General features: G+C 36.1%; 1 protein-coding gene and 1 pseudogene across 2 annotated transcripts in view; one reads left to right on the top strand and one right to left on the bottom strand.

Moving 5' to 3' along the window:
• Positions 1-1,717: 1,717 nt before the first annotated feature.
• LOC148941296 (SEC14-like protein 2) lies at positions 1,718-13,603 on the top strand (annotated as a pseudogene). The gene is made up of 2 exons (XR_016143257.1): positions 1,718-1,871; positions 12,348-13,603. The product of XR_016143257.1 is annotated as an SEC14-like protein 2 (transcript).
• Positions 13,604-17,731: 4,128 nt separating this feature from the next.
• LOC148941294 (uncharacterized) overlaps positions 17,732-27,049 on the bottom strand; it is a 75,588-nt gene continuing 66,270 nt past the window's right edge. Inside the window, exons 9-10 of the mRNA XM_089103970.1 lie at positions 24,712-24,909; positions 17,732-17,996 (exon numbers count right to left, since the gene is read on the bottom strand). Of these exons, the coding sequence (XP_088960096.1) occupies positions 17,826-17,996; positions 24,712-24,909 (369 nt within the window). The 3' untranslated portion in view covers positions 17,732-17,825. The remainder of the gene's footprint in view (positions 17,997-24,711; positions 24,910-27,049) is intronic.

The following is a 27,049-nucleotide window of genomic DNA, read 5'->3' as shown; positions in this document are numbered from 1 at the left end:
GTTTCATTTACTTATTGATAGTGAATTGTGCACGTGTCACGCTTGGTCATTATTTGATTTCATTTCTGCTCGTTTTTCGTTTAATGAAGCTCTTTACTTTTCTTTGAAAAACTCCTTTAGTGAAAAACATTTTTTAAACTATTCACTTAAATATTAAGTAATAGGTACTTTGATACTTTGGTAACTCAAGTAATTTGGGTTTTTATTTAAATAGTACATAAAATAAGTAATTTAAGTAATTTACAACACTGGAGGTTTCACCTGCATATATAAAACCGGGAAATGTTAATGCTGTAGTTTCGATGGCTCTTTTCTACAAGTACATAAATTCTCCTCCTTCTATAGAGCTTTCTCGTATAGTGCCTCCCATTGTCCAACCGACAAGACAAACACAAAGGCACACAGAATTGGTCCAATTATCTTTAGGTTGACATGCCGAGAACAGAGCACTTGAAGAACAGCTTTGTTCGACGTTGTACTTCAATTTGGAAAGATCTTCCTGGGAACGTTTTCCCTAAGAAATAAAATCATCAAATCCTTCGAAAGAAGATTCAAAAGTCATTTAAAATCTCGCGATGAAGCAGTGCAAAACACTAGCCGCAAATCAGATGCTGATCAACCACAATTCACCTGGTGCTGCAAATTTAGAAATAAAAAAAGCCTTTTTATAAAATGCTCAGTATAAAGCCAAACTAATTCACCTCGTGTAGATACTAAGATCAAACTGTTGCAGAGTGGCCAGATGAGGCATATTTGGGCCATTTTGGCGCTTTTCTGAGGTGTTCGTGTATTGATTTTTTCAAATCGGCATATTTTTCTGGGAGAAAATCGTTCATTCGACGCAGTTTCATTTATGGCGGTGCAACTTTAAACCAGACGTCTGACAACACTGGTTGGTTGACAGTTTAGTAATTGTCTTGTCTTGATTAAAATGTCATAGCGATCGAATGTTCTTTTTTCTCTCCTTTTTCTACTGCTCCATCGTGTGTAGTACTTTCGGTTCTTGTGCACTCTATGGTACCCACCGCTATATATTGTACAAGGAACTACTAATGGATACCCGTCAAACGGGTATTTACAATAAAAAAATGAAATGCAAAGCGTAGTTTTCATTGCGTTTAGAATATTTAAACGGTTGTTTTTTGGGGTTTAGGGGGGAGGTACCTAGGTTAGGCTGGTGTGGTTAGGTTAGGTTATGTATTTAATATATGCTATGCTTTACTCCCCCCCTCCCCTAATGTGCAAATATATAGCCCAAATTTGTTTCTAAACTACTATACATTCATCCTATTTTATTATATTTCATTAGCATTAACCAAACTTGACTTCTTTTGTGGGTACCATAAAATGCACAAGTACCGTACTTTCTTGTGCATCAATAAATTAAGGATTTAAAACATAATCCTTTGATTAATGAACGCTAGAAATCTAAATTCTTACAGTTTTTTTTTTTTTTTTTTTTTTTTACTGGGGTAAATCCAAGGCTTTTCCTTCTGTCTTTTGCAATAACAGATTGATATCTAGCCAAATATTAGATAAAACAACTTCTACTGTTTACGTGATTTTTGTTCCCTACATCCAAAAATAGCATAAAAACAAACAAGATAAGTTAAAAAAACAAAACCAAAACAAACATGATAAGAAAAAAACATGACAAAAATAAGATCTTTTAGGCTGCTCATTATAATATATTCTCAGAATGGAAAGGAACAAACTGAGTCTCTAGTGCTTGATCGCCATAGGAGTATTTTTTTAAATTTGAGAATAAGGCCAACTCACCTTTGACAGTTTGATAATAATTTTGTCTGAGATCAAAAGCGCATGTCAATATGAGTGACTTGGAAAATAAAAATGAAAGAAATGTTATTGAGGTGAGTTGTAATGGATCTGAGAGGGAATTCTAGTACTCAATTTTCTTTATGGTTTGTTTCGGACAAGTTTTAGGAGTACTTATCTGTTATAGCGACCCCACTCAAGAATTACATTGTGTAAAACTCGAGAACAGACCGGTTTCATCTGTCTCTATTAAGAGACAATTAGCTCACGCTGAGTGGAAAACATGGGGCGGGTGACACAATATATTAGACTTTATATAATCTGGGCTATATATTTGCACATTAGGGAGGGGGGTTAAAGTACTTGGACAGCGTGAAATTAAAAAACAATTCTTACTTCACAATATGCAGAATAATTGTAGCTAACACATTTTGCACGCAGACCCGCAATACTTAACCAATACCCCCCCCCCTAATGTGCAAATTTATAGCCCGAATTTGTTTCTAAAATATCATATGTTCATCATGTTTTAGTATGTTTCATTAGAATTAACCTAACTTCACATCTTGAGTGGGGTCGCTATAACAGACAAGTACTGTTTTAGGGATGACAGATTGCCAGAGATTGTTTGGTACTTACGCATTATATGGGCCCTTCTAAAAAGTCAAGTTTGGTTAACGCTAATGAAATAAAATAGGATGAATATATAATAGTTTATAAACAAATTTGGGCTATATATTTGCACATTATGGGGGGGGGGGGGTAAAGGATAGCGTATATTAAATACCGAACCGAACCGAGGTACCTCCCCCCCCCCCTAAACCCCAAAAAACAATAGTTTAAATATCGTAAACGCAATGAAAACCACGCTTTGCATTCCATTACTCTATAGCGGTCTTTTGAACTAACCCGTCTGGCGGGTTTTTCGTGACTGGTTTCCTTGTAGAGGCCCATATAATGCGTAAGTACCGATTGTTCTTTTGGCCATCCGTCTGGGGACAAACGAAAGGCGGGTTGTCTCCGAATGGAGATGGAAAGAGTTCATAACATATAGATAAGCAAGGATCTAAACAAAATAAAGAAGATAACGAGGACATTTGTGAAGACTGGGAATAAAACCTAAGCAAATGTATCGGGTATATAATCAACAACCACCATCAGCGCAACATAATATAAAATAAAGAAAAAATACTGATTTACTCAAAACCAATTTATCGATGTCTTTGAGTACTTAGTTTTTTTTTATACGTATTATGTTGTGTTGATGATGGCTATTTACCATATAGCCGAAATATTCGTATAGGATACATTGATTGTCTTCTCAAACTTTCTTGGTATCTTCTGCAATTTTGTGTGATGGAAAGGCACAGTGGGCTTCGTCATGATTTATGAAGGATTTAAAGTAAATTGAAACTTCATGGGAAGGGGTAAAGAGTGAACTTCGAATCAATTGGGGTGAAGGAGCGACGTGTGCATCTCTGTTGGGCTCAAGTGGCTGGTTGCAGAAGTAAGTTGTTAAAACTTGCAATATCTGCACCCTATATAAAATGGCAGGTAACATCAAATTTAGCATATAAAATGCTTATAAGACATAAAAGGGCAACATAGTTATTCTTACTAAACTTGTAGTCAGGACCGGATTGACTTAATTCGAGGTCCGATTAGATTTTATTTTTTTCGGCACCCTTTCTATTTATAATAATATAATTAAATAATATATTTCAGTATAGAAGTTTACGTACTAGAGTAGTTCACGTACGTAGTGCAAAATCTCTCTAATATAGGACTATCCCGATTAAATTAAATAAATTTTGGCCTGAACTTTTACGGGTATCAGTTTTCAATATTATAAAGTATATATTATATAATAACAAACACATTAATAAATCTCATCCAGCAATACAAACTTAAAATAATTTTGTTTTTAATTATTTGAATAACTCACAATTTATCCCTTATAGTCAAAAATAATTTACTTTAAATTTCAAAAATTATTTTTGTTCATTTTGATGGTAACGCGGGGCCCTTTCAAATGCGGAGCCCGATTGGGCTCAATCGCTCTAATCATCCTTTATCCGGCCCTGATTGTAGTAATACATAGTACTCATAAATATTTTTATCTGTTGTCTTGGAACGGCGATAACAAATAAAGAAATATAATTAATAATAATTGAGTTCTGGAACTCACTATAGTTTGCTACACACGCCGTATGGAGCCTCTTGGCGCCGGACTTCCAGAACTATCAAGATTTTTGCACTTTCGCCGTATTTTCTTATAAATCGCCCTTTGTTTATTTGTCTACTGTTTTCATGATTTTAATACTAAAAGTCCGAAAGATGTTTGGTTCGCTAATGAACAATCTATTATTCTTTATTTTTTACCAATAAAAAAAAATATAAATAGGCTACGTTTTAATAAATATATTAATAAAAAATATTTAATTTATTGATTTTATTTATTCTTTAATTTTTGTTGTAATTTATAACCATAATGACCGTTCCTGTTTTCAATATATCTTTTATGTTGCTTATTTATCCATTTCTGAATCTTTTAGAACAAACAGAGCCGTGTGAACTGTGGTTGAGATACGATAGTCAGATAACTAAAAAAAACTGCAGATAAGGCTGCTTCATATGCTTTCTCCACGGATAAAATTATTGACTGAAAAAAAAACGATCTAAATCAATGTAAAATAAGCGCAATAGAGCGAAATATATATATATACGAGTATATATATATATATATATATATATATATATATATATATATATATATATATATATATATATATATATATATATATATATATATATATATATATATATATATATATATATATATATATATATATATATATATATATATATATATATATATATATATATATATATATATATATATGTGAATGTGTTTGTGTGTGTATAACGGTAAATTCAACGAAATTTTTCTAATGATTTTACGAATACTTTCAAAAAATTTAAAGGGAGAGGTATCCTCTTTGGAACGTCCCTGGAAAGTTATTCATAATAGAGGTAAATGGACTTATCCCCACTTGAGCATTTACTTGTTCGTCATAGAAAGGAGGTGTGATCTGGAAAAAGCATACCTAATTTAAGGTATTACACCGAGAATACGTCATAGAAAGGAGGTATGATCTGGAAAAAGCATACCTAATTTAAGGTATTACACCGAGAATACGTCATAGAAAGGAGGTATGATCTGGAAAAAGCATACCTAATTTAAGGTATTACACCAAGAATACGTCATATATGTGGGAAATGAGAGCAATCAAGTATAATTCAACCTATAAATTCAACATTTCTTGTGAAATTAGAAGACACAGAAGACTTAGCCACGGTCATTGGAAATTTATTTTACATTTAGGCAAGATTAAAGAACAAAATTTACATCTTAAGACTTTGAATGAACCCTGTTTTTGAACTCTCTCAGAAAAAATCTAGTGAATTACCCGGAAGTTAATTATTTTGTTTGTAGAAATATCTTAGTTTTTATTTTAATACTTTAGTATTTCTAGTGATGAGGATCGCTACATATGTGATCAAAATATATAGACTTGTGATCGAAAATAAAGTACCTGTTTTCACTGTGTAAATAAATGGACATATCCCTATTTGACCGTATATTTGCTCAACTGAGGGGAAAAAGCCAACGCCAATAAAAAAAGCTAGAAATTTCACGATTTATAAACAGACATCTTTGAAATAGAGTCAGGAATCCCCTTCAAGCGTCAAATATAATCTGTCTGTGATAGTTACTTTTCTAAGGAAAGTTCTTGAGGTCAAGGTAATTATCTGCGGCTTTTTCTTCTCATCCTTCTTTTTTCATTTCTCCTTTCTTTTTTGTATCTTTCTTGTTTATCCTACTAAATACCCTATATTACACTAAACTATGCTTTCCGGGTAGTTTTTGTGCTCCAAATAATTCCTTGAAAAAGAGTATAAACATATGAACTGAATTGAACTGTGATTTTTTTTCAGAAAAGAGCAGATTTTAATCATTTTCAGTAAGAAGGGGAGGGGAGAGTTAGGAGGCAGTGGTGACTTCATCTTTGTTTTCGGTTTTCATGAAGTTCTTTATAGGAAAAAATCTGTTTTGTAAGAAAATTAGGTAGAAGTATGAGAATTCCTATTGTCATTTAAAATTGAATAGCAAAAATATATAGATAAGCTTTGAATTTCAGTTCCACCTCTCTTAAAGCAAATCAAAAGGCAATTTCGATTTGCTGAAGTTTTAGAAAAACATGATCAAAGATCCCAGGACTAAAGCCAGCCCTGTGTCTTCTACTGCGTGTCTGTGCGAATAGGAAACTTTTGTCCTCAAGTTTTATTCAAAATAACTTGCAGTAACTGAACAGTATAAAAAGTTTCAAGCATCCAAAACATTACATCGATAGTTGGGTTAACACAAGCCGATACTTATGGCTTAGCTTCATCTACAGCCCTGCAGGAAGTTGCTCCCACTTTAACTCTTTCACTGGCATACTCCACTTATGAAGGCATCAACTCTACAAAGGGGGAAAATAGAAAAATTATATGTAATCCAAAACCCTATATCGACAATTTCGAAAGCACGGACCGATACTTTCGACTTAACTTCCACTTTGACTCAAGCAATGTAACTTTATTCCACTTTGACTCAAGCAATGTGATGCCCCCCTCATTCGGGTATCAACTCTACAAAGGGGAAAAATACAAAAATCAAATTTGATCCAAAACCCTATATCGACAATTTCGATAGCACAAATCGATACATTTGACTTAACTTCACCTACAGTCCTGCAGTAACTTTCTTCCACTTGACCCAAGTGACGGGATACCCCACTCATTCGGGTATCAACTCTATAAAAGGAAAAAATTGAATAATTACATGTAATTCAAAACACTCTATCGACAATTTCGATAGCACAGATCAATACTTTCGACTTACCTACAGCCATGCAGGAACTTTCTTCCACAGTGACTCAAGCTATGAGATGCCCCTCTCATTCAGGTATCAACTCTATAAAGGGGAAAAAAATGAACGAATACATATAATCCAAAACCCTTTACCGACAATTTCGGAAGAACAGATCGATACTTTCGACTTAACTTTACCTACAGCCATGCAGAAACTTTCTTCCACTTTGAATCAAGCGATAGGATCCCCCTCTCATTTGGGTATTAACTCTACAAAGGAGAAAAACGTAACAATTATATGCAACCCAGAACCCTGTATAGACAATTTCGAAAGCACGGATCGATACTTTTGACTTAACTTCATCTACAGCTATGCAGTAACTTTCTTCCACTTGACCCAAGTGACGGGATACCCCTCTCATTCAGGTATCAACTCTATAAAAGGAAAAATTGCATAATTACATGTAATTGAAAACACTCTATCGACAATTTCGATAGCACGGATCGATACTTTCGACTCAACTTTACCTACAGCCATGCAGGAACTTTCTTCCACTTTGACTCAAGCTAAGGGATGCCCCTCTCATTCAGGTATCAACTCTACAAAGGGAAAAAATTGAACGAATACATATAATCCGAAACACTGTGCCGAAAATTTCCGTAGAACAGATCTATACTTTTGACTTAATTTCATCTACAGCTATGCAGATACTTTCTTTCACTTCGAGTCGACCTATATGATTTCCCTTTCATCCGGGTATTAACTCTTCAGAGGAAAAACATGGGACAATTATATGCAACCAAGAATCCTGTATAGACAATTTCGGAAGCACAAATCGATATTTTCGACTTAGATTCACCTACAGTCCTGCAGTAACTTTCTTCCACTTGACCGAAGTGACGGCATGCCCCACTCATTCAGGTGTCAACTCTATAAAAGGAAAAAATTGCATAAATGCATGTAATTGAAAAACCTCTGTCGAAAATTTCCATAGCACAGATCGATACTTTCGACTTAACTTCACCTACAGCCATGCAGGTACTTTCTTCCACTTTGACTCAAGCGATGGGATGCCCCTCTCATTCGGGTATCAACTCTACAAAAGGAAAAAATAGAACGAATACATATAATCCAAAACCCTGTACAGACAATTTCCGTAGAACAGATCGATACTTTTGACTTAACTTCATCTACAGCCATGCAGATACTCTCTTCCACTTCGAGTCGACCGATGTGATTTCCCTCTCATTCGGGTATTAACTCTACAAAGGGGAAAAATAGAAAAATTATATGTAATCAAAAACCCTATATAGACAATTTCGGTAGCACAAATCGATATTATCGACTTAACTTTACCTACAGTCATGCAGTAACTTTCTTCCACTTGACCGACGTGACAGCATACACCACTCATTCAGGTATCAACTCTATAAAAGGAAAAAATTGCATAATTACATGTATTTGAAAACACTCTATCGACAATTTCGATAGCACGGATCGATACTTTGGACTTAACTTCATCTACAGCCATGCAGGAACTTTCTTCCACATTGACTCAAGCTAAGGGATGCCCCTCTCATTCAGGTATCAACTCTACAAAGGGAAAAAATTTAACGATTATATTTAATCCAAAGCCCTGTATCGACAATTTCGATAGCACAGATCGATACTTTCGACTTAACTTCATCTACAGCCATGCAGGAACTTTCTTCCACTTTGACTCAAGCGATGTGATGCCCCTCTCATTCGGGTATTAACTCTACAAAGGGGAAAAACAGAACAATTATATTCGACCCAGAACCCTGTCTCGACAATTTCAATAGCACAGATCGATACATTCGACTTAACTTTACCTACAGCCATGCAGTAACTTTTTTCCACTTGACCCAAGCGACAGGATACCCCTCTCATTCGGGTATCAACTCTATAAAAGGAAAAAATTGAATAATTACATGTATTTCAAAACACTCTATCGACAATTTCGATAGCACGGATCGATACTTTGGACTCAACTTGACCTACAGCCATGCAGGAACTTTCTCCCACATTGAATCAAGCTAAGAGATGCCCCTCTCATTCAGGTATCAACTCTATAAAGGGAAAAAAATTTAACGAATATATATAATCCAAAACACTTTACAGACCAGTTATGAAGAAAAGATAGATACTTTCGACTTAACTTTATCTACAGCAATGCAGAAACTCTATTCCACTTCGACTCGACCAATGCGATTTCCCTTTCATATAGGTCTTAACTCTTCAGATGGGGAACAAATGAAAATTATATGTAATACAAAACCCTCTATAGACAATTTCGTAAGAACAGACCGATGCTTTTGACTAAGCTTTACCTACCGTAATGCAGTAACTTTTTTCCACTTTACCGACGCGACGGCATGCCCCATTCATTCAGGTGTCAACTCTATAAAAGGAAAAAAATGAATAATTACATGTATTTCAAAACACTCTATCGACAAATTCGATAGCACGGATCGATACTTTCGACTTAACTTTACCTACAGCCATGCAGTAACTTTCTTCCACTTGACCCAAGCTACGGGATGCCCCTCTCATTCAGGTATCAACTCTATAAAGGGAAAAAATTGAACGAATACATGTAATCCGAAACCCTATGCAGAAAATTTCCATAGCACGGATCGATACTTTCGACTTAACTTCACCTACAGCCATGCAGGAACTTTCTTCCACTTTGACTCAAGCAAAGTGATGCCCCTCTCATTCAGGTATCAACTCTACAAAAGAGAAAAATAGAAAAATTAAATGTAATCAAAAACCCTGTATAGACAATTTCAGTAGCACAAACCGATGCTTTCGACTTAACTTCACCTACAGTCCTGCAGTAACTTTCTTCCACTTGACCCAAGTGTCAGGATACCCCTTTCATTCGGGTATCAGCTCTATAAAAGGAAAAAATTGAATAATTACATGTAATTCAAAACACTCTATCGACAATTTCGATAGCACAGATCTTTACTTTCGACTTACCTACAGCCATGCAGGAACTTTCTTCCACAGTGACTGAAGCTATGGGATGCCCCTCTCATTCAAGTATCAACTTTATAAAGGGGAAAAAAATGAACGAATACATGTAATCCAAAGCCCTGTATCGACAATTTCGAAAGCACGGATCGATACTTTCGACTTAACTTCATTTATAGCCATGCAGGAACTTTCTTCCACTTTGACTCAAGCGATGTGATGCCCCTCTCATTCGGGTATTAACTAACAAAGGGGAAAAATAGAAAAATTATATTTGATCCAAAAGTTACAGCCATGCAGTAACTTTCTTCCACTTGACCCAAGTGACAGGATACCCCTCTCATTCGGGTATCAACTCTATAAAAGGAAAAAATTGAATAATTACATGTAATTCAAAACACTCTATCGACAATTTCGATAGCACGGATCGATACTTTTGACTTAACTTCACCTACAGCTATGCAGGAACTTTCTTCCACTTTGACTCAAGCGAAGGGATGCCCCTCTCATTCAGGTATCAACTCTACAAAGGGAAAAAATGGAAAAATTATATTTAATCCAAAACCCTATATAGACAATTTCGATAGCACAGATCGATGCTTTCGACTTCATATGTAACTAAGCCACCTTTTAACTGAACCCTCTTTCAACTCAACCCTATTCAATTCAACACCGTTTTAACTTACACCTATGCAACTAAAACCTCATTCAAATCAACTCCGAAAAGTTCAACTATTATATAATTCAACCCCTCCTTCAGCTCAACCTCAATTTAAGCCCTGCAGCAGGTTAATTGAAATGGAGTCGAGTTGAATGGGAATTGAGTTAAATGGATTGAGGTCAACGAGGTTGAATTAAAAGGTGGCTGAGCTAAACGCTCACTCTTCAGGCAATCCTGATCTTAGCACCTTAATTGTAAAACGTACATTATAAAAGGTGAGAGTAGAGTACAACTTCGACACTAACTCTTGGAAAATTTCCTTTGTCATCGCTGAAAGTTAAAAAACTTATGACTTAAGCTTGTTAAATACAATATTATTTTTGCAGAAAAGAAGTTATTAGTTTACACATGAGAATTATCCCACCTCACTGACAAGATTGATTTTCACTGCAAATATTAGATAAGTCAAGGCACCAATACTTATTTTATATGCACCAGTTTTTTGAGGTAGTGAACCTAGTGATTCAAAACCAATGCGGATCAGTGATTCACCGGGTGGTTCATGTTAGATCGGTAACCATGGCTTGAAATTGGCATTAACTTACCCCTGTGCACTGTTGGAACCAACCAAGACATCAATGATTATCTGATACACGCCAATTTTTCTGCAGTGGTCCAATTGGTGATTCAAAACTATTGCGGATTAGTTATTCACCGGGTGACTTGGGTTTAAATTGGCTTTAATGTAGCCCTGTCACCCCAGACCTTGTAATCCTTCTTTTTGCCAAATAGGCTTACTGAGGGCCAGCATATTTTTATTAACATTGGTGTGATTTGAGAAAAAAAAAACTCTGGGAAGAGGGAATATATCTTTAAGTCCGAGGTTACCCTAGAGCAGTGGTTCTCAAACTGTGGTACGCAAATATTTTTAGGAGGTACGCGTCTGGCCAACAAAAAGTAAAACAACCCTTTTACTCTAGGACTAGCAATTTTATTTATATTTTAGCTATAGTTTACTTATTACCGGTAACTGAGAATCGGTACCTAAAATGTAATGTGGGTAAAAAGGGGTACAGTGGCTAAATAAGTTTGAGAACCACTGAGCTAGAGGACAAAGCAGATTGGTTCCAGATGAGAGCTTTTTTTCCCTCTGCGAGTTCATGAAAAAATATTTGGAACCCAACTAATGGGTTTTTGCCCATTGTTTTCTCAGTTCATGTTAAGCAGCTAGTTTCACATCATTTTTTTTTTTTTTTAGATTATAAACTGCTTTATTACCATCCTTTTTCAATATGATGCTCTAAAAATATCGTCTTCAAACAATACAAACTATTGCTATAACCACATAACACATACAAACTTTTGATGAAGGAATAGATATAGAAATCCTTCTTTGAACTCCAGTAGTGATTTTTAGCATCCCTTATCCGACTTATCGGCTTAACATTAACTTGTTAACTGAAACACTATGGAGATCTAGGCGGATTTATTCGTCGTATTATACGCTAAATACAATATAAATCCCATTTACTCTACTGAAAACATAACTTATTTAAAGTTGCTGAAGGAGTACCACGTTTCGTAATTACCGAACCTTTTTGTTTTCTACGCATAATTTTATATAGTTTTTTTCATTTTTGGAAACATAATCTTTTTCGTTTGCACCATGACGCCACTTCGACAACTGAATCAGCTCGTCCGACAACTCGTTTCAAGTACGGTAGTTATTCACCCAAACTCTAAAGCCATTTACGTCTCTTGAAACGCTAATGATAATCGATCGGACATGTCAGATAAATAATCTAGGTATGCTTGAACGCAATCTAAATCGTCGAAGAAGGATCTTTTCTTTTGAGTGACCACCAAGAGGGGGAGGGGAGCGTTTTTTGGACCGCCAAGGTTATCAAGCTGTTTTTTATTTTGTACAAAAGTGCTTATTTTTCCTATGCAAAATTAAGTTCAAAAAATTTTACTTGTTTTTTTTTCTTTCAGTTTAAACGTCGTGTTGCAGGTCTAAATCTACCAGAAGAAAGCGATGATTACTTGCTTCGGTGGTTGCGGGCCAGAAACTTTGACCTTGATAAAGCAGAGGATATGCTTCGGAAGCACATAGATTTTAGAAGGGCTTGGGGAGTAGACGAGCTTACGGATGACTGGAACCCCCCAGCATTCTCAAAACTTACTCCCCGATGGAGTTCATCGGATTTGATAAATCAGGTCATCCAGTGTGGTTCTCAAGACACGCTCAATTCGACTTTCCAGGTGTGATGCAGTGTGTTAACACGCGAGAGCTTATGCGCTACTTTATTTGGAACGCCGAAAGAAGTCGAAGAATGATGGTGAGACAGAGCAAGCTATTAGGGGTACCAATAACGACACATTTAATCGTATCAGATATGGCGGATTATAACTTCAAATATCTGACAAACAGAGCAGTGCATGAACTTGCTATAAAATTTGTTCAAATATATGAGGCGAATTATCCAGAGATGCTTGAAAAAGTAATAATTATAAACACGGCAGCAATACTACAAATAATACTAAAGATTGTGCGGCCATTTTTAAGTGATTATACCATATCGAAAATACAGTTCTACGGCTCAAATAGAAAAGAATGGGAAAAAGCTTTGAAAATACTAATCCCAGAAGAGATTCTTCCAAAAAAATGGGGCGGAACGAGAATAGACTCCAAAGGCGATGAAGCCTGTACTGAAATTATTGGGCTGGTCGGGGATATTCCGAAAGAACATTATTTAAGGAACCTACAGCAAATTGATCTTGAAGGCTGCCAAAAAATAAAAATCGATAACGGTAAAAACTTTATTGTAGCGAGATCTGTAGAAGAGCCGAAATCAATTTTAAAGTGGAAGTTCTTCTCAGAAGGTGGTGATATAGCATTTGGCATAAGAAAAGTGGAGGCTGATGGCGGAGAAACCGAAGTTTTGGCTAAAACCCGAAATATGGCACATAACTACATAGTAGAAGGACAAATACCTATTGATAAAGGAAATTATCATATTGAATTTGATAATTCTTATAGTTATTTCACGTCAAAGATGGTTACATTTTCTGTTGAAGTTGAGCTAGATAGTGATACCGTGCTATCTAGTGACCTCTAACTGAAGTGATATTTGTTGATTTATTTTTTATTTTTGCTTCGGAGCATCAGGAATATATAACTTGAAATTGCTATATTACAATTTAAATCATTGAAAACTGTTTGTTTGAATAAACCTAGTTCTTTAAGACCTTCATTCGTAGTCAAGGTCGTATTTAAGGGGGGTGGTGGTACGAGGTTCGAGCCTCCACCTCCGAAATTTTTGCCCGACTCATAAAAACGCAACAAAAATACATATAAATAAATTGATGAGGTTTTTTTTGTGAACCCCCCACCTCCGAACAAAATTCTGGATACGCCCTTGTTCATAGTCGTAGGGACAGTTTCGAGATTAGTCGTATAGACTATGACAAAATAGAAAAGAGAAAAATTAATAAAATTAAGGCCCACTTTCTCCCATGTAATCATTGGAAAGCAGTATTTATTCTTCTCTATGGATGGACTCTCGATCAAGCAAATACGATACTCAATTTTTAGAAAACTTGCTAAAATTTTAGAATGAGTCTAAAAGTTTTAGAAGCTTGTTGAAAGCATTTCAGAATGTTTCTAATTACTTGATATCAATTTTCCTTTTTCTCTTTGGTTATACTATCAACCAAGCAGATACAATACGTAACTTTAAGAATAAATATTAATTGTCTTGTCATGTCGGGTCTTGTCATTTTATCTTTCTTTTGCTTTGTCATGAGAGCTGTAGCGCTCCTGAATCACAAGACTAGTTCTTATAGGCCAGGTTTACATGATAGCCACAAACAAAACTGGTGTTTGTACGCCAGAATTTCAGGGAAGAAGTCTCAATCCAGTTTGGATTCGGATAACTTGCCAAATCATCTAAGAAAGGTCAACTACTAATCAGAGTACAGATGGGTTTATTTTAATGACACCGACAGGAAAATGCCGCACTGGAAACTCAAGGCCATATTTAGGGGAGGGGTTAGGGGGTTTGACCCCCTCCCCTCGAAATGTTTGTCCGACTCGTAAAAAACTTAAAGGCCTTTTTTGTTTTATAGTTGCAGCGATAGCAGCAATCTAGTAAAGAACGAACCACGGCCCATAGTAACCAAAAATTTTAAAAACGTGCTAAAAAAAGGGTCCAGTAAGAAAAAAAAAATCACTTTTTAGCTGATTCGGGAATGGTAACTGTTATTTCGTTCAGTCTTAATAGTATAAGTTTGCTGCAAAAACAAATTTAAGGAAATTTTGAAAAATAGCCCGAAACCCCTCAAAGATGACACCGGATTGAAACGAAACGCACGCCATTACCAACCCCATACAGGAAGCTCAGAGTCCTCTGCCTCATTGAGCAAGGAAATCACTTTTTTGATAGGTAGCGCTCTTGTGTCCTCTTTTTTTCTTTCTTAAGAGCTAGGCACACGTAGCTGATTTCGGGAACCGATTTCAGTAAGGGTGTATTCCACGTCGAGTGATTATAATTAATGATGCTAAGAGGCGGGGCTTAGTGACGTTTTTCGGTGATTAATCATCATCAATTACGTTCTAGACAAGGAATGTACTAGGGCTTTAGAGCATTAGGCATGTAATTAAGCGTATTTAATGATTATCGTAATTAATGATGATTGATCACAGAAAAACGTCAATAAGCCCCGCCTCTTAGCATCATTAATTATAATCACTTGACGTGGAATACACCCTTGCTGAAATTGGTTCTCGAAATCACCTACGTGTGCCTAGCCCTTTGCTTCTTGTTTTTGTCACCGCTTGCAGGGAAATAGAACATCGTAGAGATCTGTTTTGGGTACATTTGAATTGAACATAAAATGATTGCTTTAGAACCATAATTGACTAGGTAGACACTAAAATGCATTTCGGAATATTTTTCACGCTCAACCCGCTATACAATCCCTAATAATTTTTCCAAGAGATGATAAAGTCTATTAAAGCCACAGACACAGTGCTGACTATTCTTTTTTAATTTCCTCTCTATTTGCTTAGGGACATGGTCAAATTGGTATTTGGACAGTTCACATAAAAGTGGCTATAGCTTAGTAACTAATTTCACATAACTTGTTAGAAGCACAAACCTAAATTTATGTTGTTTTTTTTTCAATTGTAGATAAATCTAAGTTTATTCTATACCAGGCTTTCGCTTATTTATCAATATCGTCTAAAGGCCTACGTACCTATTGGATTCTTGGGCAAATCAACATGTTTCAAACTCAGCAAGTTCAATCGATTGGCATCGATTCCATATTTTATATTGACCTAGCGAAATTAACAAGTACCTAGTTCTTCCAATTCCCATAATACCTAACCTTTTCACATTCAGAAATAGTTAGCAAATAAAGCTTTTGACATAAAAATTACGAAAATTACGAAAATAAGTACGAAAAAGTGATCTCCCAAAAAAAATCAAAAAAATTCAAACAATAATTAAAATAATGAATATGAAAATAAGAAAAATTCAAATAAGAAATAAACAAATATAAATGATAAAAAATACACGAAATGAAATTCAAAAAACCCCAAACACATTTTGTTTCAGCATTCCACTCTTTGGCAAAATGTTTCGTGCAACAAAACATCCTTTGAACTATTGAAGCCAAGTTCATCGGTAATTGATGCATGGTGAGAAAACGCCGAAGATTACCAAAATTCACGTTTTCCTTAGATAAATCATTCACTCTAGCGTTAAAGCTCCAAAGATTGTTAATTCCCAATAAGTTAATTTCTAATTCACGCATGGCTGCGAAATACAAAAGTCTTAAATACATTTTTTTCCTTATATAAATAGTTCACTCTACCTTTAAGGCTTCTACGATTGTTGATTCGTGGCAAAGTTATTGGCGATTAACACACGGTCGCAAAGTGCAAAAACCAAGGCCTAAATCCGTTTTCTTCTTAAGTAAATAATTCACTTTAGCATTAAAGCACCAAAACATATGAATCCAAAAAGACGGCTCCATACTTCTAAATTAAAAAATTTCGATTGAAGTTAAATTAACGCTGTACATAGCGTATATATGTTACCGTGAATGTCCGAAATATGGTTAATGTCAACGTTCATCGGTGGATGTCCAAAATTCCTTTTTCTCCACTTGGATTCAATTAGCTTTGTGAGTCAGATTTTTCAGTTTTATGCAAGCTATGATGGTAAAGGTCAAAGTTAGCTGAGACTATGTTAGTTTAGGTTAAATTTGGTTATAAATATCAGAAATGGGTTAAAAACCTAACCTAACTCAATCTAACCTGTCATCATAAAAGCTTGCATTAAATTGAAAAAGTTAACTAGCAACACTGACTAAATCCAAGGAGAAAAAAAAGTATTTCGGACATTCACCGGTAAATATCGACATTCACGATTTTCGAACATTCACGGTAACATATATACTATCTGTGCAGGTAACTCAGTTATAACGTTAGCGAGGACTGAATTTCCTAGCTATTTTCTCGTCTAGTCATATACCTTGACATAGATCGGGATTCTTATAAGCACGGTGTTACTTGCTAGATAAAGATGTACTGAAAAAAAAAAAAAAAAAATGAAGGCTAAACTTAATTTTCTTTGAACGATTTGATCGAGACTACTGGGCTGTTTAACATTCTGCTTAATTGCCATGTTTGGCAATTCTATTGAATTTGGTTTTCCTGTCATTGAATAAAGCACCAGATGTGCTACTATTTGATATTTTCATATGACCCAACTAATAAATTGAAAAAATAACCTCCCAATTCTTAGAAGAAACCTTGCTGGAATTAGCAATTGAAATTTTAGTCTCCTGTCAGCGCATTTATCCAAATTTTATCTATTTTTTACTTCTCCCATTGAAGTTGTATGTTACCCCCAAAGAAATGTATAATCTTGTACCATCTTTGTCTACAGTAATCCAAAAGGCCCAAGTTATATTTCCTCATTACCAAACGAGTGAGAACCGATTAATTCAATTAGTTTGTAATATAGAGGTCTCTATTGGTTGCAAAATATGTCTTTCCTTTTCGATTTCACAATTTCCTTCAAATTTTCTTATTTCACTTTTTCTTTTCTTTATTTATTTTCTATTTCACTCTTTTGTTTTCATTTAACCTTTGGTACCATCAACAGTAGATATCAATCTGTAACCATTGACTATGAATACCATTTTCTCAGAATACCTTAAAAAAAAAGAAAAAAAGAAAAAAAAAGTGAACTGATTTTTATAGTTATTCATAAGTTTTTTAAAAGCACTGTCAATAGATGTACCTTATAAAACAGTTGCCATTAAAAAAAAATTGATTCTAAAAGTACTGAAAAACAATAAAATATGTCTCTCACATTTATTTCTACTTTATCAAAAACACTGTTAAAGTAGGACAATATGTCAAAAGTAGCAATAATCAAATATACAATCTGATTTTTAATTAGATTGTTCTTCTATCCCCTCTTGCTGTTCCTCTTTAACCTGTTTTTCCTCCTCTTCCTCATTTTCTTCAACCTCTTTTTCTTCAGCTTCTGGTTCTTTGTCTTCTTCCATACCAGTTTCTTCATTTATTTCATCCACTATGTCCATACCTGCCATATCTTCAGCCTAATAAAGACAAAAGTTAATTTGAAACGAAATAATTTGCTCATTTATGTTACACAAAATAACAAACTATTATTAGGAGAGAATTTTCAAGAAAGTACAGATAGCAGGGGGGCTACAATTTAAATATAAGACCTATTAAAGTATACAAATTAAAAAAATACATAATTGGAAAATAAATTAATAAGAGGATTGAAAGAGAGGGGGGAGTGAGGGAGAGAGAGGTGCAGAAAGGGAAAGGGGAAAAACGAAGCTCAGCAAAAATCCCATGTCAAAGCAATAATATTGAAGAATGTTACATTTTTTTCTAGCATTAGTATACTCGAAAAGCTCATAGTGTAGTATTTTCGACTTTATAAGAAATTACATTTAACTTTCTTGAACAAAATTATACTTCTGATTCACATGCTGGTTTTAGGAGAGGTCAACACTGAATAGTATTAGATATGAGCCAGCTTGCTGCTGCTATATCAACAAAAATAATAGTTTATTTTTAACCCGCTGTATGATACATGTAAATAGTAGAGAAAAAAAAAAAGAAAAAAAAAATATCACTGATATAAAAATAATAATTGCGTAAGATCAGATGTGGGCCAAACCAAGAACTGGCATACTGACTGATCTTTGCTTACATCGGAAATTTTCAAAATGTGGGATGCGTTCCCCTCCCAAGGGGGAGGGGAGCACAAAAAAATTTATAAAAAATCAATATTCTATTGGAAAGACAGAAAAAAATTTGCGTAATTTGCAATGAGTATAGCATAGTGTGTAAAATTGGGTATATTTATACATCACATACAGGCAGTAACAATCAGCACGAGTCCTTATCTATAAAATGTTAGTTGTTTTATCGGTAAACCACTATTAAATTTAATTTATTATGACCAAGGCCGCATCCAGAGGCCCCCCCCCACTTTGTCTGACTCGTAAAAAACGTAACGAAATGAACCAAAAAAATTAATGCATTTTTTAAGTTCTTTTTTGTACCCCTCCCCCCCCCCTGAAAAAATCCAGGATACGGCTCTGATTATGACTGACTATTAAAATTATTTTTATGAGGGGGCCACACACATGGAGATCACCAAAGTGGAAGGGGGAGCTGAAAAGTTTGAGAACCTCTTGTTTACAAATTGTCAAGCGAGGACAAAATCGCTACTGCATCATGACGGTCCTGAGTGCTCAATATACTGCATCATACAATTTTTAATAAGCTACGTAACTCTAAGATTCAGGAAGTATGTCTTAATCTATTGGAATTATTATCTATCACATAAGAGAAATAGCCTATATCTGACTTCAAATCCCGGTTTTTTTGTGTATATAATATCGGAGTGTCTCAGAACTCTTTGTATTCAAGGGTTCCTCTTTGCACAAGCACAAGCGGTTAATTTCCTTGTTTGCTTAATTTGGTACTGTTGCTGAAAATAAATACTTTATCTGACCTACCGTTTTATTGCATTTATTAGTATTTTTGTTCAAAATATTTTCGTAGAAAGACACTTGATACTGGCCATGAAATACCTGAACATTTTGAAAATTTGCGAAAGCGAGCCATAAAAATCCTGATACAATATTTTCCGATTAGTTGCTGGTCGTACCAACTTTTAACACGTATGTATCCACGCAAAAAGTGAATTTTTGCTACATGAGTACAGGATTGACACACATGGGCAGTAACAATTATCTTTCTTTATTCCTTATAAGTAAAAAACAAAATTACCACTTTAATCGGATTTACAAAGAAGAAGAAAAGAAACACACTCACAACAGATGGTTGTGTGGTTTTGAACTCAGAGATCAAAAACATTATAAGCTTCATTTTTAGGGTAAAAAAAGAAAGTATCAAAATTAAACTACAGTGAAAACATTTGGAAATAATAAATCCTTACTGATTGAAGATATCTGGGTTTATTAATAAAATTTGGACGTATATATTATATATATATATATATATATATATATATATATATATATATATATATATATATATATATATATAATGCGATGCCCCACCGGTGGAGCCTGTACCCCACGTTGGGAATCACGGGCTTAGATAGACAAACTTTAATTGAAACTTAAAAAATATCTCTTCTAAACATGTACACACCGATCCGAATGTGTAATTTGCCTTCTCGAAAACAGAAATGATTAGCTTCTACGGAAAAAAAAAATCGGAAACATTTTTGCACTTGTGATATGAACACTTCGGAAATTAACGAAGAAGGAACACAAAAAGTCTGAAAACATCTTTACCAATTAGCTACTTGACATCATAAACACGATGCTACAGCCAGTTGTACCAAACGCTAACTCCTACGTAAACATATACGGTTCCACGCGAAAAAAGTGAATTCTTGCTGCACAAGTCCACAATTTTATTTTACCCGAGTCCAGTATTCAGGTCTACTACTCCAAAATTTATACAGAAATCATAAGAGGATGACATGATAGGTCAAATTAAAATGGGTCATTTGTTCACTTTTCAAATAGAAAATTTTTTAATAGAAATTCAAGAGATGTCTTTCATAAGAAGGTGCATAGCGATCTGAATACGTAACTTAGCCCCTAGAAAGCAGAATTGATTAGAGTTTCTGCACAAAAGTGTGAAGTTTTCCAACTCGATTCCAGGATTTCACTTTACTGGAGCCCAATATATGGATCTACTATTCCCACATTTGGATTGAAATTATAATAGTGGACTCAATCGGTCAAATTAAAACTGCTTTCAAGCGAAAAAATCTAACCTAAGACTTGTAAGGAGCAGATACTTCAATTTGTGCACAGGCTTAGATAGAAAAGCTGTAACACAAATTTAAAAGAAAGATCTTCTAAAAACGTAAATAGCGGTCCGAACGTGTAATTTAACCCCTAGAAAGCAGATTTTTAGGGTTTGATTTGAAATGTGTAGCTAGTGACATTCTAACTAAATTTTATATTAATTTGTTTTGTTTTTTCTTCTCGACTGGGCCTTTTCAATTGCATTTATTCAAGTCTAGATGTATAAACTTATTGCACAAATTATAATTTGTTTTCTGCAGTAGTAAAAATACATTGAATCTCCTAGTTAAAACTGGGTGTATTAAGCTAGACCTGCAAGGAGAGTTTAAGACAAATCAGCTTTTAAAAATTGTAGGTGATTCGTGAATGAGCCACTTGAATAAGATGAAAAATCGTACTTGATTTTAAGTTTATTTACTTGGTTTTAGAACCAAAAAGCAAACGAAAATTTATAACAGTGGTGTAATTCATAAATTGTTTCTTGTTGTGAGATGGAAAATGTGGTTAAATGGTCACCAAAGCTAAAATGAGAATTTTTAATAGGAGCTCGTTTGATCCTACAGTAGTTCGCCAATTGATAAATATTTGGCAAACATCCGCAAACCCAGTGTTGTCAAATTTTTAGAAAAAAGAGCAAAAAACACTATCAAAGTGATTCGGCTAACAAAAATTAACTTTAAGAAGAAAGAAGAAAGTGTAAGGGATTTCCTGACATATATAGAGAGAATTATTAATTAATTGCTAACTCAATTATCAGTTTCATATCTATGTAGTTCTGAATATAACTCAGATAAGTTTTAGCATCATTTTGAAAAGGAAACAAAAGCTTCAGGGCAACTAATTATGAAAAAAAAAGTCAAGGAGGAGCATTACTGGAAAGCGAATCCATAAAATTAATAGATTAAGCAGAAATGTGAAGTGACGACAAGGTTTTCATAGGAGTAGAAATGAAAATTGAATTGTTACTTTTATCTTTATTATTATGTGGTAGAAATAAATGAAAAGAGAATGAATCATTTACTTGTATTCTCATTGTACAGATTTCAACTTTTTGTATTTAATTTTAATTTATTTCCGTTGCATAATTTGTATTTATTTCGCATTTTGCACAAATGCACTGATTCTTTCCTTCATTTCTTTGGCTTAGTGACAGGTTTTAAGCGAATTTCAACACAGTAAACTGGTTCCTTCTGATTAGTGAATTATCCAAAATTAAAAAATAATCAAAATGACGAGAAACAGCCTGGTCTATGGCACGGGTAACTTCCCTGGCACAGGTAAAGAGCGGGAGCAACTATGATTCTCTCTATGACCCCTGTGTATTTGATTATGCAATTAGAAACAGTTACTTCAACGTCGCTAGACGAGTTGTCCCCAAGCGAGCGCTCTCCATGGGAGGTGTAAGCGATAATGAGCTCGGCAGGCGCGGAGAGGGACATCACACCTGGTTACTATGGCAACATTCGGTGGCTCTTCTTAATCGAATATCCACTAAGCAACACACTAGAAATCGGAAGAATGCGTCTTCGCTCAATCACAGTGTGTCCGGGAGGTCTACTCTGAGATCGGCGGACGAGGGTAACTCTTTAGCAACAAGGTCTATTTGACAGAGTCCCAACGGTTCTGCAGAGAACCTTGCCAGGCCTGTGGACTGCAGACTACTCATGGGAAGTGAGTTGTCCCTGAATAGGGCATCATATGATGCACTGAAAGAAGGTGGGTGCAGCCTTCCCGCGATCCGAAGATTTAGGGACAACCTTAGGTCTATGGATCTGTTCAGTGAAAGGTTCCACCATGGACCCCCGGTCCAAGCTTGAATTATGATACTCGGATGACCAACGGCATAATTTCTCTTAGTCTGGAGTACTTGGTCCTTCCGGACGCCTGGATACTTGGTCAATTCCCAGTTCCGTCCTCCACGTAGGGTTGTCGCAGAAGTATTGAACCCTTTGGACAGTGGCAAGGATGTCCACCAACTGACAAAGGGATGGTTAAATGTTTTCAGTCAAAGGCAACATCAACTAAAGGGGTACCATTGGTATGGCAATCTTAAAGGCCTGGGTGTAATAGGTAGGGGCGTTGCACCCGTCATATAACCTGTGAGTAAACAAAATGAGCACAACTAATAATGATGAAGAGCCTCTCGGGGCGACTCAGATACATGTAGACGGTGTGAAGTCGGCAAGGGGGTCACTGCAGGCCAACCCTAAAGGTTGATCTACAGAATGGGGAGGTGCCCTAGCTGTGGAGTATGGGCCGGAAGCTACAAGTTCCCCGCTGAGCATGTGATTCAGTTGGAATAAATTTCAATTCTTCAAGAACTTCGTCAATTATGTGCCCGAGGTGTCCATGTACCTTTGATATAGTCCCGAAAGTGGCGCACTCCAAAGGTTCTGGCCCTTAAGATGTGGCTGAATCACAAGTGAACAGATGGAGTGATTTATGTGGTATGAATGTTGATGTGGATGTTGGTGCGAATGTAGGTATGAATACTTGTTTGAATGGTGGCAGGCGGTTGATTGAAAGTACAAATGTGTCAGGGAACTCTGGTCTTATTGGGATCCCGGGTCCAATCGGATCCACTACCCAATTCAGAGCTAGTGAGGATGAGGGCCCTCTGAAGTGTATTGCTGTTGGCTGTGGCAGAAGTTTCACATCTGCCTCGGGTCTCATGTCAACATATGCGGATGAGCAAAAATAAAGTCAAATAATCTACCAAGCGTGAAACTACCACAAATCAGCATCGATAAGCGGCACTAGCACCTTGTGGAGCATAATGGCCGTTTTGCGAGAATAAAACGAGCTAATTGGAATGACGATGAGTTGAAGGGAGTCGCAGCCATTGAAGAAGAACCGAGAAGCTGGTTAACACAAACCAGTACATCGCTTTTAGACTCCCTGGGAGGACAGACAAGAAAGCCTGACAGCGTCCCGAGTACCACGGGATACTGGAGGACGCCAAGCGTCCGGAAACCAATCGTCAGGCCAATCTAGTGTCTCCTCAAAAGAGGCAGTACAGAATTGGCGAGTCAACTGACGAGCCGTAACGGCAGACGAGGCAAATAAATATCTTGAAGATGGACAATTGGCAATGTTAGAAAACTCTTCCGAGATTTCAATTCCAAAGTTTGAAGGAGTGACCATCGAAGCAAGAAGCTTCAGGACCACTGCCCTCCTTGCTATGGATGGGAAAATATCCGTAGATATACTCTATATGGAGTTTTCTACGAGATACATTGATTGTGCTGGGATGGAGCGGATAACGGGCGGTAGTAGAAAAGGCGTGGGACGATCTGGCAGTAGGTTCGGCCTCAATAGACAACAACCCATCCACGAGGCTACCTCCAAACGAATAGTCCAAAAGGAGAGACTTCAGGAGGTTTTGATTGGCTCAAGAGTTGTTCAGACGCAGTGAGGACTGCTTAGATGCAGTCTGATTAGACTGCCTGAGATGCATGGGGTTGAATGGAAAGAGGGGAGACTCACAACCGCTGAAAAGAATGCGCTTTTCAGCTAGTATAAGGATTCGTTCGAATCAGATCCCCTCAGGGATGAGGAAGGATTCGTCTCTTCAGTAAACAAGCTAGGGACAAAGGTGGCTTCAAGTTACTATTACCCCTGAGGAAGTGAATCGAACACTCAACTCTTTCAATAAGTAATCGGCCCATGGGCTCGATTTCCTCAAGTACACAGTCCTGATGAAGGTGGATCCCCATACTTTGGCAATTCTCTTTATTACTTTTGTAAGTGTTGGTACAGTACCAAAGTTATTGAAGCAATGTAGAATATAAGGAAGTCACCTAGAACTTTCCATACAGAAAAAAAAACAGAAATCCTCCCTATTCCCCAGCCCCTATATGAATTTTCTAGCTTCACTAACCAAGACAAAAGAATCACGTTTTACATACGCAAGCCGTTGGTAACGCTCATTGGTACTTACCGTCTCTTCAGGATGCTCCTCCCCTTCTGCCTTGTCCTTTTTCTTTAGTTTGTTCAAATGCTCTTCAGATTCCATATGAGCGGATTTCAAGCTCTCATCAAATTTCATGTTTACATTACAAATGTTACAGAAATATGAAGCCAATCGAGTAACACTTGATCGACCAACAGGGGTGTTAACGTCATAACACCCTATCGCCTGCAAAGAAGATTTCATGTTTACATTACAAATATTACATAAATATGAAGCCAATCAAGTAACACTTGATCGACCAGCAGAAGTGTTAACGTCATAACACCCTATCGTCTGCAAAGAAGATAGGTTTAGCTTATCACATATGCAAGGAAAATAACGATTTGTGTTTTGAACAGAAGGTGGTCAAAATATAGCACTATTTACTCTAAGGGCGGAGCGGGGGTCGATGGAATCAATATCCTAGAAACCTCCACTTTGCTACACCTTTTCAGGGATCCTTTTATACCCTGTTTCACATTTGCTTACATTGATACTAAAGTCTCACCACTATCTTGTTTGGACAATGGGTATGTTTGTAAAAGAAAAACTAACTGAAATTGATTGAAAGCAGTTCACCTTTTCTGTAGTTTCGTAGTAGATTTAAAGTTTTCAGTCTTGGTGAAAACCCTTTGTACACATCAATATTAGCATTCTATGGCGCTCTCTTAGAGTTGTCTTAAAAAAAATAACTGAAGCAGTGGCCAAAAGTAATGATTTCAGACATTAATTTTTAACTATGCAAACACAAAAATTGAGCTTTGACGCAGTTAATCAGCGTGTTTGTATCCTGAGAACCACAGTAGAAAGAATATACAATATCGACAAGAGCTATCGCCATATCGACAAAGGCTATACTCTATAAAATAATAGAATAATATAGAATAATAATACAATATCGACAAAGGCTATACTCTCCGTTAAAAAAGAGTGAAACACATTTAAAACCACACAAGATTCATACTCCAGTTTCACGCACTCACGATTCCGATGTACACATCAGGATAAACCTATGAATTTTGAGTAGCAACAGCAACTGAACTAGGCTGTGACAACACGGCTCAGAGCCTTGTGACGCGGTATCAAATGTGTTTCATGTTTGGAAAAAGAAGACGCTACAGTTCTACAGTGCCTGAGAACCCAAAATAAACATTCGAGTTTAAAGAAAAAACTTATGCAGCACCAACTTTATAAGCAGCGTGGAAATGGATTTGATTTTTTTTTTTTTTTTTTTTTTTTTTTTTTTTTTTTGCAAAAACGGGGTAAGATGTCAAAACGAAATTTTTAACTTTGGGTTCTAAAATGGATTTCTTGGAAGAATCCCACTTAATCATCTCCTAATACCCCCCCCCACCCCACCCACCGCCGTTAAAGACATGCTAATATAAAAATAGACCAGAATACTAATACAGACAGGGTACTATATACTCTCTTTAGTATTGACCTTGTCAACATCCAATTAATGGTTTGACTACAATATACCTATCAGTTTACTATAGTGGCAGCAACAAGGCATATCTTCAAGTTGCTATACCTTTACTATACAAGTTACTATACAAACTACTATAGAAATAGACAAGAATATTAGTACAGACAGGGTACTATATTCTCTGTGTAGTCTTAGTCTTATTAACGTTCGGTAATGCTTTCGACGGGAACAAGACGATGAAGTGTCCTGCCCGGCACCAATGGATTTTGAAATTACTTTCGATGACCACTTCGATCTGTCGGCAGCAGCTTCTCCGTCAATCTTCAGCCAGTCCCTGTCCCATCTCCGACCATGCCTCCAGAAGCCTCTCCATGGTACGAGGTCGTCTTTGAATCTTTGCAAAAGATTCTTCTCCTGGCCTCCCGGCTGTCGTCTCCAGAAAGGTGCTGGCTCAAAGATGAGGACGTCTCGACATACCGTACCTTTGGGGTGTCCAAGATATGGCCAAAGAGCTAGAGGTGACTTCGTTTGATCAGGAGAGATAGCTTCGCTATTGACAATTCTAGACCAACTGTTAATTTGGAATACATAAGATCACGCTGCGTGTAAATATACGTAAAGCGTATGCAAAGCGTAAAGCCACTCCATATATCTCCCCTATGGTTCTGGCTGAGAAAGACAGATAACCAGAAAGTTATATCGTTTTTTGACAAATATCTAAAGTTTCTTTTGCGCTTACCTCCATACGAAATAAATACAGCGCTTTTGTCACGACTTGATGTTCCTGGTCCTAAAGAAGCTGCATTTACGCAGGAATCATCTGCGCGAAAGAAAGCGTTTGAAAATTCAGCCGAGTTCCTTCCTATACATCTTATTTATCTCTACCCTTTTCTGCTT

Source organism: Artemia sp. Qi Xiang Cuo, chromosome 18 (genome assembly GCF_049724085.1).
Source record: "Artemia sp. Qi Xiang Cuo chromosome 18, ASM4972408v1, whole genome shotgun sequence".
In the NCBI taxonomy this organism is placed as follows: domain Eukaryota; kingdom Metazoa; phylum Arthropoda; class Branchiopoda; order Anostraca; family Artemiidae; genus Artemia; species Artemia sp. Qi Xiang Cuo.
The sequence above is the reverse complement of the archived record's forward strand: the minus strand, read 5'-3'. Positions and strand labels throughout refer to the sequence as shown.